This window comes from Delphinapterus leucas, chromosome 13 (assembly GCF_059928025.1).
Source record: "Delphinapterus leucas isolate spDelLeu-1000000601 "Yukka" chromosome 13, BTC_Dleu_Yukka2, whole genome shotgun sequence".
In the NCBI taxonomy this organism is placed as follows: Eukaryota; Metazoa; Chordata; class Mammalia; order Artiodactyla; family Monodontidae; genus Delphinapterus; species Delphinapterus leucas.
In genome coordinates this window covers 1,038,717-1,054,033 of record NC_143141.1, presented here as the reverse complement: position 1 = coordinate 1,054,033, position 15,317 = coordinate 1,038,717, and the positions used below count along the sequence as shown (strand labels likewise).

Genomic DNA, 15,317 nt, shown 5'->3' with positions numbered 1-15,317 from the left:
TCCCAAATTAAATGGGAAGATTCCTAGGAAAACAGAATACAAGTTCTTAAAACCACACTGGTGAAACCTTCCTAGACCTCAGGCTGTAAAGAACTACAGGAATTTTATCAAATAATTTATTCACAAATGAGAAAGCACCAAGAGGAGAGAACATTCTGCTGCGCTTGACCCAAGGAATCCCATCTCATCAGGACTGCAGGCCTGGGCAGAGTAGAGGGCCACCAGCTCCCGGGCAGGTGGGCAGGGCCTCCCTCACACTGAGCTCGAGCCCCCGGCCTTCTTGCTTGTCCTCTGCAAGCAACCTGCAGCCACTGCTCCTGCCCACTCTGTAACCTGGCCTCCACTGAAGAGCCTCCTTTCCCAGTTTTCCATTCTTCACCTGTCCAGTGGGCAGACGCTCCCCAAACTGAGGAAATGCTAAAAAACGGCTGTTCTGAGTGCCCGCCCACCATCTCTCTCTCCTGTTGTATTATTATTCTGGTTACCTTTGGAGAGCTACTTCTTCCCACGGGATGCATTCTGGTGGGACAGGCAGTCAGGCTCACACCCACCCAGCCAGAACACGGGCACATGTCCTAAGCTGGGCCCACTGGACATCCCCCTTCCTGGAAGGAAGGCTGGAAATGGTTTGTTCATGAATGAAACTGGTTTTCTCCCTTCAAATCTGCAAGCCCTGGGCTTCCCTGGTGGCGCAGTGGTTGACAGTCCGCCTGCCAATGCAGGGGACGTGGGTTCGTGCCCCAGTCCGGGAAGATCCCACATGCCGCGGAGCGGCTGGGCCCGTGAGCCATGGCCGCTGAGCCTGCGCATCCGGAGCCTGTGCTCCGCAGCAGGAGAGGCCACAGCAGTGAGAGGCCCGCGTACCGCAAAAAAAAAAAAAAAAAAATCTGCAAGCCCTGGCCTGTGCTGTCCTTTTTGACTCAGATGGCGTGTTCCTCGTTATTGTCAAAGAACGGTCAAGGGAGCAACTGGACTGTATCACACTGCTGTACTTCCACAGCAAAACCCTCTCACTTTCAACACGGCCACCTCTCCCTTCTTGAGACCCTCTTCACTTGGCTTCCGAGGCACGACCCTGCAGGTTTCCTCCTTCCTCTACCCTAGGCTTCTCAACCGCTTCTGTCTGCTTCTTCTGCTGACACACATTCAACGGACTCAAGGCTGTTTCCAAGGCACCTTTCTTTCCAAATGTACTTCTCTCTCCAGGCATCTCACCCATACGCAGTATTCAATTAACCACCTCTTAGTGCCTGTGACTCTGAAGTTCATCCCTTTGGCCCAGCCCTCTCCTCTCTCCTCTGAGCTCCAGATAAACAGCCAAAGTGCCTATGTGACACTGTCACTTGGATGTTTCAGAGGAAACTCTAAGTCCCCAGGTCCCAGCTGAGCTAACGATCTCCATCCTGCCCCACAGAGCAGCCAGTGCGCCTCCAGAGACACTGCCTTGTGAAGGGTACAGCTACCTGCCGAGCTGGAGAAACCACTGATCCAGGCCAGCAGAAGTCTTCTTTTGGCATCTTCTGCTCCTTTACCTCATTACATCTGAACAGTCACTAAGTTCTTTCACTTTTATCTTCTAGATGTCTCTCAAACACACCCAGTTCTGTGCTTGCTGCTGGCACTTAGCTCCTCAGCACCTCTGCACACCCTCTGACCCCTCCCTCACACTGCAGCCAAGAGTGATCTTTTAAGTGCAAATACCGTATCGGTATCACTCCTTCAAACTTTGTGTCTTTCTCCGAGGACAAAGACCAAATCCCCACCAGGATGCCCTGCTCCTCCGACCTTCCTGCAGAGACTTAAAGGTGCCTTTCTCTCTCTGCCTTCCAGGTCTCTGCATATGTCTCCTCTGTTTTCCCCAGGTAGTAAAAGCTCAGAACAATAAGAGCACTGCGAACACTAGATGCAGTATTATTCACTGCTGACTCCAAAGTATCGTCTCAGCCTTCACTTCTCCCCGAGCTCCAGATTCGTTTATGAAATAACCTACTCTAAGTCTTCACCTGAAGATTTAATAATCAACTGAAATGTAACATGTCCCAAACTTCTCAGTTACCCACCAGGAAGTCTACCCCTTCCCCCGTCTTGCTCATAACAATAAACATCACCACCGTTCACCCAGGTTCTCGGGTGGAAAACAGTAACTGGAGCCACCACCCTGGCTTCCTCTTTCCTTTACATCCATATCCAGACCATCAGAGAGTCATGTTGACGTCACCTTCCAGTCCTATGTGGTGACCATGCTTCTCACCACCTCCGCCACTGCCACGCCAGCACAGGCCCCTGTCTGCTCGTACTTGGATGCCCACAGCAGCCTCCTGCCCGGGCCTCCTCACTCCCCCAGACCCTGATCACCACACAGGGCAAGAGCATCTTCCTCTCTGCACCCACGGTGCACACCTGGCCAGTGACCAGCAGGAAGTGTCTGCTGAAGGGCTGAGTGGGAATTTTCATTTAAATGTGATTCTTCGGCTCCATACCCGGAAACTGCGAACCTGCATTTCTGAGTCCTCCACAGGTGACTGATAACTGAGCCACCAGGCACCTGAATCCCTCTCCTCCAGCATGCAAGGCCACCCCGCCCGCTGTCACTCAGGATCCGCGTCTCCTTCAGGCACGTGGGGACCCCTCACCACCCACAGACTTGAAAGAACGAGAAGTGAAGCCTCCTGGGAAACACGAAGGGAAGCCAATGCTAGATGCTTTCTCTTCAGCAGAGAAAATCATCGCTTTACCAGAGCTGGCCCGTAACTAGTGCTTCCTTTACAAGATATTTTCCTAAGTTTAGTCATTCCAAAACTTTCATCAGGATAAAAAACAACAGCTTTGTAGTTAATATGATTCATAGTCCAGGTTTTTAAAATAATAATCAATACTCTTTCACCTTCTTCACATAAATACAAAAATAAAACCAAATAATGAGAGATTTTTCCTTTGGTTACTCACTTCAGCGGATGCTGAAATCCTGGGCTTCTGCCCTGTGTCCTCCCTTCTACTCGAACTCCCTGAGTCGGGTAAGGACAAAGACCTCCGAGGGCGGCATGGAGAGCAGAGTCATTAATCGTAGCAGGTGGCGCCACCTCACGATGTGGGAGACTCTCTGTCATCCTGGGCAGACGGAGAGGCCCACCCCACCTCCCTCCCTGGCTGCTCACCTGAGCGGCTTGTTCTCTGGGCCCGTGTCTGTGAGGCCCATCTCCTCCAGTTTGCGGCGCCGGTACAGCTCGTAATGCCTCGTGTGCGTCTCGTCTCGCAGATCCTCCATGTTCGTACAAATGAGCATCTCCCGGAGCTTGACAAAGTCGCAGTGGTTTTCATTTTCCACTAGCCGGAAAACAGAAAACAGCAACACCGATTTTTAATCCTGACATATAATTAGTATTTGTTGAATGGACGAGTAAATGAAAACACATTTGAAATAACCCAAACAGCGAAATGATCAGTCTGATTAACAGCTATGGTTGTTTCATACAAGTAACCAAGGAAGCAATTCTTGTATTACACACACCGAATTATAGGCGATATTAACAGAGGTTTGCTTAAATTTAGTAGCCAAGGATAAACAGGAAATAGGAAAGAAATATATTCTATTCTGTACCATATGCTCCAATCATTTCACTAGTATTTTGTTAGCAGTTTATAAACCATCCTCAGGACATTTCACATACCGCCTGAAAAGAGTATGTAATATTTTTTCACTAAAACTTCAAGGTGGTAAATTCTGCACACTCGAGAACACCACCTGTGCCTGCTGTAAACATCAAATTCTTGTCACACAATGCCACATTTGTGATTCTGCGTCACATGTGTTACTGTGATCAATAGTTTTAAGTACAATTATTGCCTTTATATTTTCTGTACATTAAAAATGTTAAGTTTTGTCAATATTTTCCACTAATTACAAAATTTGTCAACTTAAAAAAAGCACTGGGGCTTCCCTCGTGGCGCAGTGGTTGAGAGTCTGCCTGCCGATGCAGGGGACAGAGGTTCGTGCCCCGGTCCGGGAAGATCCCACATGCTGCGGAGCGGCTGGGCCCGTGAGCCATGGCCGCTGAGCCTGCGCGTCCAGAGCCTGTGGTCCGCAATGGGAGAGGCCACAACAGTGAGAGGCCCGCGTACCACACACACACACACAAAAAAAAGCAGCACTGGGAAACCAGTACCAGCAGGGGTAATCCATTCCCCATCAGTTGGCATCATGAATGAATGAGCCAGTCAAGTGCTAATTACTTACTCATTGTAGAGTTAGACAAATGCTAAAAATTATTACTTGGCTGACTGGTTTGTTTGGGAAATAGTTGGCAATACTTTGATGAGTAAAAATATATAAATTTACAAAGTGGTTTATTGTGTCACAGAATTATCTAGTACTTAGTTTACGTACTATGTTTAAACAATACTATTTACACTCAAATTTTGTTCAAAGTACCCGACCAGTGCCTCCCGCCTTCTGAACGTCCTGGTGCACCTGGGCAGGTAACATGATCTAAGACAGGAAGTAGGGAGGCTGTGCCTTGTGCCTCTGCAGACATGGCTAAAACAGAACAGAGCCAACCCTTCTGACAGCCAATCATAACCCCAAATCAGCATCACCTCCTAGAACGCATTAAATTCAACTTTCAGGCTGTGAGGCAGCGCACATATCCTCGTTTATCTCCTTTACCTTGTACGATGCCCCAAGGGTACTGGCGAGCTTTAACCATCTTATTTCCAACTTTCACCTCATCCATACTTCCTACCACAGCAAACGGCAAGTGTCCCTGGAAAGAAGCCAGGACATCAATCACATCTCATACCAGTAAAAACAGAGAAGAGAAAATTTACTAAATAACAAATGTGTTAAAGCCAAATGATCTGCTGTGCCTCAGCTTTTAAAATGTGCCCTGTGAATATGTGTTCACAGCTGTTCACGTGTATGCCAACTGTTCTACAGAGTCATCTTCAGGCCCTAGAGAGAGAATTATTTACTGAGCATGCCCCACACGTATTCCTATTTTGCTGCAAGAATACAAAAACAGAATTGTAGCACAGGTATCATTTCCCTCATTATTATCTTGGTCCTAAAAGACAAAGATAACGTTGAGGAAATCTCACACACACACACACCCCATATAACCAAAGTGTGTATATATATAGTGTATATCTACATATATAACACTAATATAAAATAATATTTAAGTCCCAAACTAATGCTAAATACAAATGTTATAGAAATTTAGAGGAGGGAGAGGTCTCTTTGGGCAGGAAGACACAACCCAAACTGGAGACGGATCAAGCAGAATAGGAAGAACTAGCATAGTAAGGAGAAGATTTTGAACAAAGATACAATAGCTGGATTTAATAGCAGTGAGTAGACCGTCCTGTCTGAAGCTGAGGATTAATGTAGGGGAAAAGTCTAATGTAAACAGTATCATGTTTAATATTTAATAATTGACAATATTTAGTCTCTTAATTGCACCCCTCTGAAAACTTATTCCAGGTGGGCACAAAAAACAAATTAGATATAAAGACAATTTAACACACAGAAATTAATATCACTTCCCTTTACATTAGTCAGCTTTCTATATATTTAAGTATCTTAATATGAACAAAGTATGAAAAAATCAGAAAAAAGGGGAGAAATGGAACAAACAGGTACTGAATGTCACTGTGTCAGGCAGTGAACAAAGCTGTATCCTCACAACAACCCTTAAGACAGGTATTATTAACCCAATTTCATAGATAAGTTAACAGTCTCAGGGAGGTTAATAATTCCCACAAGAACACATGGTAAAGTCTGACTCCAAAACCCGTGATCCATCAAAATATAGCCAATTATTTAAGAAATCTGGTAGCCTCAAGTAACACAAAGAACTTAGTCATCCTCAATCACATTAAGTTATGTATAATTAAAATATACTAAATATATTCTATATTAAAATATTAAAAAAATTATGTGAATATTTCATATGTACCTGTGACCCTGTAAGGGAGAATGAGCTTCAGTACCAGATTAGAAAGCTCTCCTTAAAGATTTTAAGATCCTAAAGCATTCTGAGGGAGGCCGTAATGTCTTCTCATGTTCTTAAAGAAAGGACAGAAAGGAATCTTTCTAAGGCAATTAAATATGGTTCCACAAAAGATGAATCCCGGTCTCACAGATGTATCACTTCATTTAGGTGAAAGTAGGGAGGAAAGAAAAATGCTCAAAAATATATTCTCATTATACTTTTCCAACTCTAGAAAATAAAACATTTCCCTATACTGGACTCTTTCAAAATTCACCTTGTTTTGGAAGACAGAAGTGAAAATACATTAGTAGCAGTGTTACTTACTTATAAATCACTTTTTTCATATGTAAAACAGAAATAATATTCAGTTAAGCGCTTACATTCATTGAAGCATTGACTTTAGCAATAGTTTCATCATCTGTTGGGAACTGGTATATCTGAACACCATTGCTGACCAATTCACTCATAAGCTTGATCTTAAACTTCTGTAATTCAGTTTTAGAAATTGCATCTGCTTTGGCAATCACTGGTATAATGTTCACCTATTAAGAATAAAGAGAAACAAAATCTCATGATTGAGGATTTATTTTTTAATCCTGAAGCTTTTGCATTCAAAACCACTCAGTCCCTGACAAATTTCCTTGACCTAGATCAGAGGACAGGCAAACTACAGTCCACTCACTGCCTGTTTACATAAATAAAGAGTTACTGGAACACAGCTAGGCCCATTCATTACACATTACATATTTCCTATGGCCACTTTCATTCTATAATAGCAGAAGTGAGTAGTTGTATCAGAGGCCCACGAGCTGCGAAGCCTGAAGTATTTACTACCTGGCCCTTCACAGGAAAAGCTTGCCAACTCCTGACGTAGAATCATTGGCTTCATTTTTACCAGATAATCGTATACAACCACTCCTACAAATGCTGGCCTTACAATAACTGCTTTTAAAAAGCAGAGCTCTGGCACTTCCCTGGTGACAACAGTGGTTAAGAATCCACCTGCCAATGCAGAGGACACGGGTTCAAGCGCTGGTCTGGGAAGATCCCACATGCCGCGGAGCAACTAAGCCCGTGCGCCACAACTACTGAGCCTGCGCTATAGAGCCCTCAAGCCACAATTACTGAGCCCATGTGCCACAACTACTGGAGAACTCGGGCCTAGAGCCCGTGCCCCACAAAAAGAGAAGCCACTGCAACGAGAAGCCCGCGCACCGCAACGAAGAGTAGCCCCTGCTCACCACAACTAGAGAAAGCCCACGCGCAGCAACGAAGACCCAACGCAGCCATCCACCCATCCATCCATCCATACATAAATAAATAAAGCACAGCTCTTATAAAGCTCATCTTTCATCTGAATTCAGGTTTAGAAATCTCACATTTTCTTCTCTCAGTCTCTGACAATTCCATCATACACAAAATAAATAAAATGTAAGCCGTGAGCTGAAATCCACTGCATAATTCATTAAGAATTTTTTATTTCTTAATACTCTAAGCACTAAGTAATCAGGGTGACTGATCTCAGCAGACCTACAGAACAGGCCAAGGGCCTCCTTCTGCCTCTCATTTAAGCAGGTCCCTTTTCCCAATGACTTCATCTGACCTGCACCCCATTGTCAGGCTCTTACCAAGATGTTGAAAGAAGGAGATTTTACGAATACCAACTAAAGACGTTCATGACTCAAAGGAATAACTTTCTCAGCATTATTTTTTTTACATTATTTTATTTTATTTTTGGCTGCGTTGGGTCTTCATTGTTGCACGCTGACTTTCTCTAGTTGCGCCGAGCGGGGGCTGCTCTTTGTTGCAGTGCACGGGCTTCTCATTGCGGTGGCTTCTCTTGTTGCAGAGCACAGGCTCTAGGCGCATGGGCTTCAGTAGTTGTGGCACATGGGTCAGCAGCTGTGGCTCGCGGGGCTCTAGAACGCAGGCTCCGTAGTTGTGGTGTACGGGCTTTGTTGCTCCGTGGCATGTGGGATCTTCCCATATCAGGGATCGAACCCGTGTCCCCTGCACTGGCAGGCGGATTCTTAACCGCTGTGCCACCAGGGAAGTCCCCCTTTCTCAGCATTATTTAAAAGTCCTATCACTGGCCTGAGAGGAAGAGATGTGGGGTCCTGAAGACCAACTGACCTGCGACGCTAGTTCTGTATGATTAACGTCCCCACCAAAGAGTGATATCTCCACAAATTCAGGGGTTTATAGGTCTTTTGGGTTATTAGTTCGTTTTTAGTGAAAGACTTCAGGCTAAGTAGTCATGTGTGCCAAAAGAGTGAGCTATCAATGTGATTTTCAGAATGAAAGTGAAAACTAAATATCATAATTCCTTTTCTATTCTTAAATGTATTTTTCTTCTCCAATTTCACACTGATTTACTGTGTACATTTGGATTTATTGGTCTTAAATATGTTCCAAAGGAGGTAAAGATTTTTCCAACTATCCATGAAATAAACTTTTCAGCAATTGTGGGTAAACAGCTTTGAAGATAAATTAGTCAAAGTATATAAAAATTTGATGCCAAGTTCTTGATTTTGGTATCATATAATATTGATACATAGATATTCTATAAATTATGCCAAGTTAGTAACTTCTAATTGATTCCACTATTAATAGCAGGAGCAGGCCAGTGTACATACATGACGTTAAGCTTTTTGATTGTAGCATATGCGCCTGAAACTGACCTTTGCTGAGGCATCTATTTCAAAGACATCCATTCGAATAAACCCACTGCAGCTGCGGACATAGCTACTGGCTACCATCAGGTAAGGAACCGGGCAGCCCTGCCTGGAGGACCCCCTTTCAGAAACCCTAGATGGCCAAGCCTGGAGCGACCTGCCTCTCCCTTGCCAGCCCCAATTTGCACGCTAGTGCTTTAGAGTCACCACCAAAGGGGGAACCTGTGAAACCCCAGATGCCTCACCCTCAGACCCTGATAGAGGCTGAGCCCAGGTTGACGACCCCTCCCCCTCCCTCCCCCCCACTCCCACCCCACCGTGTGGCCTTGAGTGTGCTGTGTGCCCTCAGGACCAGTAGGGACAACCCTTGCTCCTCGGAGTCCCCTGAGGCTTGTTGCTGATGTGCATCCTGGGACCCTAAGAACCAAGAGGGCTGGCCCAGCCACGACAGTGGCCCTGGCGGAGGGGGACGTGGCACCACCCGCACAGCAGGTAACTCTCCACGTGGAGGGAGCCGTGGAGCCCTGTAGTAAGAACAAGACACATTGTCGATTTAGTCCACCCTCACACCTGCCTTCGAGGGAGATGGTCTCCTGGTTCTGGTTTGAGAGGCAGGGAGACGGACGCTCGGAGGGTAGAAACCTGCCAGGAACAAGGGGCGATTAGGTGGCAGAGCGAGTACTGCAGGCACCTCTGCCGCCACCAGACAAGCGCAGCCTGAGACAGAGCTGTGCACTCTTGCGTTTATGTCCCTTGAATAAGATGGGTTTCCTGTATCAGACTCAACTATGAAAACAACCGGCTAAATGGTCAGAACATCCGATCAGGTGAACAGACTCTCACATCAGCTTCCTCCAGGCCCGTCACAGCCTGGGGACTGTGGTACTTGTCAGAAGCCAGCCCATCTCTGCACTGACGCTGCACCCGCTGGCCCGCGTGCCTTCCACACCGACTTCCATACAGAAAGCAGCAGTGGCCAGATGTCCTTGCTTTCCCAGTCCTAGCTCACGAAATGCTCAGCCAGGTAACGGAGCTGCATCCCTCACACCATCAGAGGTCACAGGAGAACCCTGGAGACTTTTTTAGTATAAGACAGTAGTCTTTAACTATCTTTTAAAGAAATAAAAAAAATCTGAAGTGAGTCAATTTGTAGATACTATATTTTACAGCTCCCTGAATTTATACATAGCTCATTGGCTCAGAAATTCAAAAATAGGTTTTCTGGATACAGTTGAAATAAAAATGTAATTTACTGTAGTATGTGGTGAGACTTTAGACCTTGATCTTCATCAGTGAGCTGCTTCTCACTTAATATGTCATACAGTAAAGTTAGTGTCAAATAAATTCTATAGTTACGTGAAAATGAATACCCCTATTCTGGCATGCAATTTAATCACTAAAAAAGGACTAAAATTTTATGTTAATGCTTTTTCTTTGCATCTCATCTCCCAAACTGAATTTCTCTGGAAAATATCCTAAAATTGAAAATTATCAAATGTTTTTAAAATGCACAGAATAAGAGTTATGACATATGTATATATCATATATATATCATAAAGATACTTTAATAGTTCCAAGTGAATGAACTTGGAACTATTAAAATGAACTGAAGCACGATGGTTGGTCCTTTTCCAAACCCACCTTGCTGTCCAGGCTTTTCATGGTCAAGAGATCCAGTGTCTTCAGAGAGTGGCCTGTTGGGGAGATGAAGTAGAGGCACACGTGGATGCGAGAGTCGTGGTAGTTAAAGAGGGAGCGTTTGATTTTCAACTCTTCTTGGAGATAGGCCTCAAACTGAGCGTCGATGTAGTCAACAATTGGTTGGTAGCTGAAAAAACAATTATTTAAATATTTAATACAATATATTCATGATACCTTAATAAGGTATATGCATAAATCTAAGTTTGAGATCAGTGAATAATAATAAGGTATATGCATAAATCTAAAGTTTGAGATCAGTGAACAGTTGCTATCTATGCTAAACAGATAAGTAATAAAACAATGTGCAAACGTGCAGGTACAAAGGCAGTACTTTGAAACCATCAGAACAACCTGTGCTTTAAACCATTTTATAGAAACAACACTGAACGTACACTAATTCCCTCTCACACTCATTCACACGCTGGAGCCCTTCTGGCACGGCTTCCCACACTTGCCAGGCTGCTGAAGGAGGGTAGGCGTCTAATTGCAACCAAACTGGACATGGCATATTATTCTGCTGAGAGAAGGCACGAGTATCAACAACTTAAAAGATACTTAAGTCAAATTCCATGACTCCCTGCTTCTGAAATCGGATCGTGAGGCGTGGAAAGCATTAACATAGTAAGGAGGAAGGGCACACCCACGTGGAAGCGCCTAACTGGTGACGCAGGCATGACCTTATTTACTTACAAGCAAGGGAAAGCCCGTCGCAGCCGACACGCCGAGTCCTTGCCTGGACCCTCCTCCCGCCTGGCGCGTCTGCCCCCACAGCTGTTCCAGGCTGTTCACCCTTCAGGGTGCAGCTCACAGCACGATGCACTGCAGACAATAGTTTGTGAACGGTCCACTTCATTTTGGTATGCTAAATCACCGCCTGTGAACCTCAACTTTCTATGCGTAACTATTCTCATCAGGCAAATCTGGGCTTCCAAGTGAAAAAAGCAGCAAGCGGATCCTCTATCAAATTCCCTGGACACCTCTACACTTATCCCTGTAGCCCCTAAACAGAGCAGTCAGTAACTGTGCAGCTGCAGTACTAATAAATGTGCATTCAGCGGAACGCCTGGCCCTGCCAGTCCTTGAGGATCATCACCTCCTTCTTTCAAACTCATAGAACCCCTGTTGTCCCCAGGCACACGGCACGCAGCTGGGGACAGAGACGGGACCTTACGCTTCTGTGCTCTCCACACAACAACACAACAGCACACCTTCACCACATCAGATGTACTATCGGGGACACCATCCTTGGGAAACTGGTCTAAATGTGACCCAACGTGATGCCATCCCCAAAATCATAAAACAGTAAAAATTAATCTGTAAGTACATATTTAACATAAAATTTCCAAAGAAGCTTCTATTAATGACTTAAAATAGATCAATTATAAATAGCCATAAACACTCCTCTATCTGAATGCTTTGCATAATGCCTGTCATAAATGAAAACCATAAACATTTTTTGTTAAATAAATAATAATAACATTAGAAATTCTTCCACAGTATTTTCCTCTAGGCTTCCGTTTCCAGTACCTTGCAGGTTCAATCTTCAATGAAATGAAAGACACTGGCTTAAAATACAAAAACCACCTCCTTTTTCAAAGTACTCATAAAGGGTAAGGAAGTAACCACCTCAAAACTGAAGAGAGTAGAAACAGGGAGGTGAGCAGAGGACCAGAGCGGGCTTGGTAAATGGGCCAAATCCAGCCACGTTCCTTTGTTATTCATAGTCTGAGGCTGCTTTTTCGCTACAAGCAGAGTAGTTTGGACAGAGGCCATAGGTTCTGCAAAGCTTGAGATATTTACTTCTCTGGCCTTTACAGAAAAGGTGTACCAGCCCCTGCACTAAAAGCATCAGTGCTAGTTTCATCCTGAGGCCAGTTTGTCAATGTGGTTCTTCGGCTTTGCTCCCGAAGGATTTGCGGGACAAGAAGGAAGAAAGCAAAGTCCAGGTCCACACAGGAGACTGCCTCCCCACACTGCGCTGAGGTCCTCAGATCTACACCTTCAGTGCGGGAATGAGCTAGAAGTAAACCCGCAGTTCCTCCCCCCTCCCCAAGGATGTGAGGGAATGTTGCCCTGGCACTAAATGAAGTTGGGAAAATAAACGGAGAGGGAGAACCAGCCTCAAGAACTTGTGGCCACGGGGTCAGCCCTCACAGGAATCCACGGCCCGGGTTCACACATGGCCTCTGATTCTGAGAACCTCAAGCCACGAAACTAGGATCCTGAGTATTAACACCCAGAGGGACCTAATGTAAGCAAATCCAAATCTGTTTTGAGTATCTCCGCAAATATTCAAAGACCATGAGAACTCCAATAAAAAAACAACCAAGCATATAGGGGAGAAAAGGCACAATGAATAAGAACCAAAGGAAAAAACAAACATCAGTACAATAACTGCAAAATTGCAATGTACTGGAATTATAAGATATAGTTACAAAATAGAAATAAAGGTGAACTTGAATATACGTGCTGGGAATAGTAAAGTAACAAAAAGTGATCCTACAGATATGAATATGAACCACACAGAATGTATAGATTTGAAAACTATAATAACCAGAATGAAAAACTCATGGATTAGTTTAAAAGCATATTGGACACAGCTAAAGAGAGAATCAGTACACTGGAGGATAAATCCAAACTAATTATCCAGAAAACAATAGAGAGAAGAAAAAAAAAAGATAAAACTATGGAAGAGAGATTAATAAACACAGAAGACATAACGAGAAGGTCTAACATACATTTTAACACCGTTTCAGAAGGGGCAGAAACAGCATCTGAAGAGATGATGTCTCAGATTTTTTAAAAGAACTGATGATACTGTTCAGACTCAAGAAGTCAAACAAATCACAATCAGGATAAATTATAAATAAATAAAACCTAGATATATCACGGTAAAACTGGAGAACAACAAAAACAAAGATCTTAAAAGCACTGGAGGAAAATAAGGAGGATACTCTTAAGGGGAAGACAGACTCACAGCTGCCTTCTCAGCAGTAAAAACAGAAGCCAGGAGACAGTGGAATGGTATCTTCAGTGGGAGGAAAGAAAATAAATGCCCACCCAGAATTGTATACCCAACTAAAATTTCAAGTATGAGAGTAAAACAGAAAATTTTGGTTAAGAGGGTAGTAAATACTGGCTATATAAAATGATAATAATAATGTCTTGTGTGGTTAGGAAAAAGAGAGAGAAAACATGACAGGGTAAGTTGGAGGGGTGGGGGGGCGGTTAACAGTTTAACTGTTCAAAATTCCATTTTATTGTCTATTTGTATCATTGAGGACAAGTACAAATATTAATTAACCTCAAACCTTGATTAGGTTAGAGATTATGTTTGTAATTTCTAGGGTAACAGCCACAAGAATAGAAATCAAGCAAGAAAGGAAAAAGAAATGTGAAACTCGCGACCAACAGAAAACTCAAAATGAGATGGTAAATTTAAACCTAAAATATCAGTAAATATATTACCTGTGAATGGACTAAGCACACAATTAAAAATAAATATTGTCACAGTGGATTTTAAAAAAGAAAACCATATGCTTGATCAGAAGCACACCTAAAGCACAAGAGTACCCAAAGGCTGGAGTGAAGGAAAGAAGAGCATGCCTCCACAAGGAAGTGACGTCTGACAACACAGAAGCCTCACAAGAGGAAGAGGTCGCTACCTAGTGATAAAAGCATCTATTCTTCAGGATAAAATTAAAGAAAAAGTTAATTGAAATTGGAAATATCAATACTACATATCAAAATTTGTGGGATGCAGCCACACTTAGAGGGTAAGTATGGGTAAAGCCATACTTAGAGGGTAATTTATAATCTTAAATACATAAGGCTGAGAATCAGTGAGAAATCAGAGCAAATTAGATCAAAATCCAAAGAAAAGTAATTACAGATATAAGAGCAGAAATTAATAAAATAGGAAAAACAGTAAGTATAAAATTGATAGAATTGACAAAGCCAAAATTTGAAAAGACCAAGTAAACTTACCACACTTTGTCAAGGCTGACCAAGGAGAAGAGAAACAAGCACAAATGACCAGTACCAGGAAAGGAGGTGCAGATGTCATTACAGATGATGAAGACAATGAAAATATGTTAGAAGAATACTATCAACATCTTTAAGTAAATATATTTGGGAATTTGGATGAAACAGATTCCTGGAAAATTGTAACTTTTCAAAGCTGTCTCAAAAAACAACTCCAAATTGTCCTATAATCATTAAAGAAAATTAATAACTCAAAATCTTCTCAGAAAACTCAAGGCCCAGATGGTTTTACTGGCAAGTTCCACCAATCATTCCAGGGAAGAATAACTCTAATCTTACACAAATTTTTCCAAAAAACAGAGTGAAAAACTCCCCAAACCCATTTTAGAAGGCTAACATAACATTTATTTAAAAAAAAAAAAAACGGATAGTATAAGATACTGGTTGAAAACCTCACTTATAGACATAACATGCAAAAATACTAAAAGGAAAAAAAAAAATCAGATACAGCACAATATAAAAAGAATACCAAATGGTATCCAAGACTGCCAGGTTAATTTACTAATAAAAAGTCAGTTACTGTAATTCATCTTATTAAAGATTAAAGGAGAAAAATTACAATCTTTTCCACAGAATCCAAAAAATACCTGATAATAATATGTATTCATGATTTTAAAAAAACAACTCTTACTAATAATATAAAGTAACTTCCTTATTCTAACTGAAAAAAAGAAAGCAGCATAATTCAGGGCAAAAAGGGAGCTTTCCCTTTGGAGTCAGGGCAAGGCAAAGATGCCCACTATCTCCACTGACTCTAGTGGAGTACTGCCAGTCCCAGTGCAGTCAGGTATTAAAATGTGAGAAAGGAAATAAAGACCACTGTCTTCAGCCATGCTGGAGGAGCAGCAACCGGATCCACACCCCGCCTCCGCCCCCACCCCCGCCCGGACAAAATATATGGAAAGGG

General features: G+C 43.1%; 1 protein-coding gene across 4 annotated transcripts in view; it reads right to left on the bottom strand.

Moving 5' to 3' along the window:
- SEPTIN10 (septin 10) overlaps nucleotides 1–15,317 on the bottom strand; it is a 52,621-nt gene that overhangs the window by 10,094 nt on the left and 27,210 nt on the right. For all 4 annotated transcript variants that reach the window (XM_089922510.1, XM_022599043.3, XM_089922508.1 and 1 more), the window contains 4 exons: nucleotides 10,307–10,493; nucleotides 6,371–6,532; nucleotides 4,664–4,760; nucleotides 3,156–3,324 (listed from right to left, as the gene is read on the bottom strand). In XM_089922510.1, coding sequence (XP_089778636.1) covers nucleotides 3,156–3,324; nucleotides 4,664–4,760; nucleotides 6,371–6,532; nucleotides 10,307–10,493 — 615 coding nt within the window. The remainder of the gene's footprint in view (nucleotides 1–3,155; nucleotides 3,325–4,663; nucleotides 4,761–6,370; nucleotides 6,533–10,306; nucleotides 10,494–15,317) is intronic.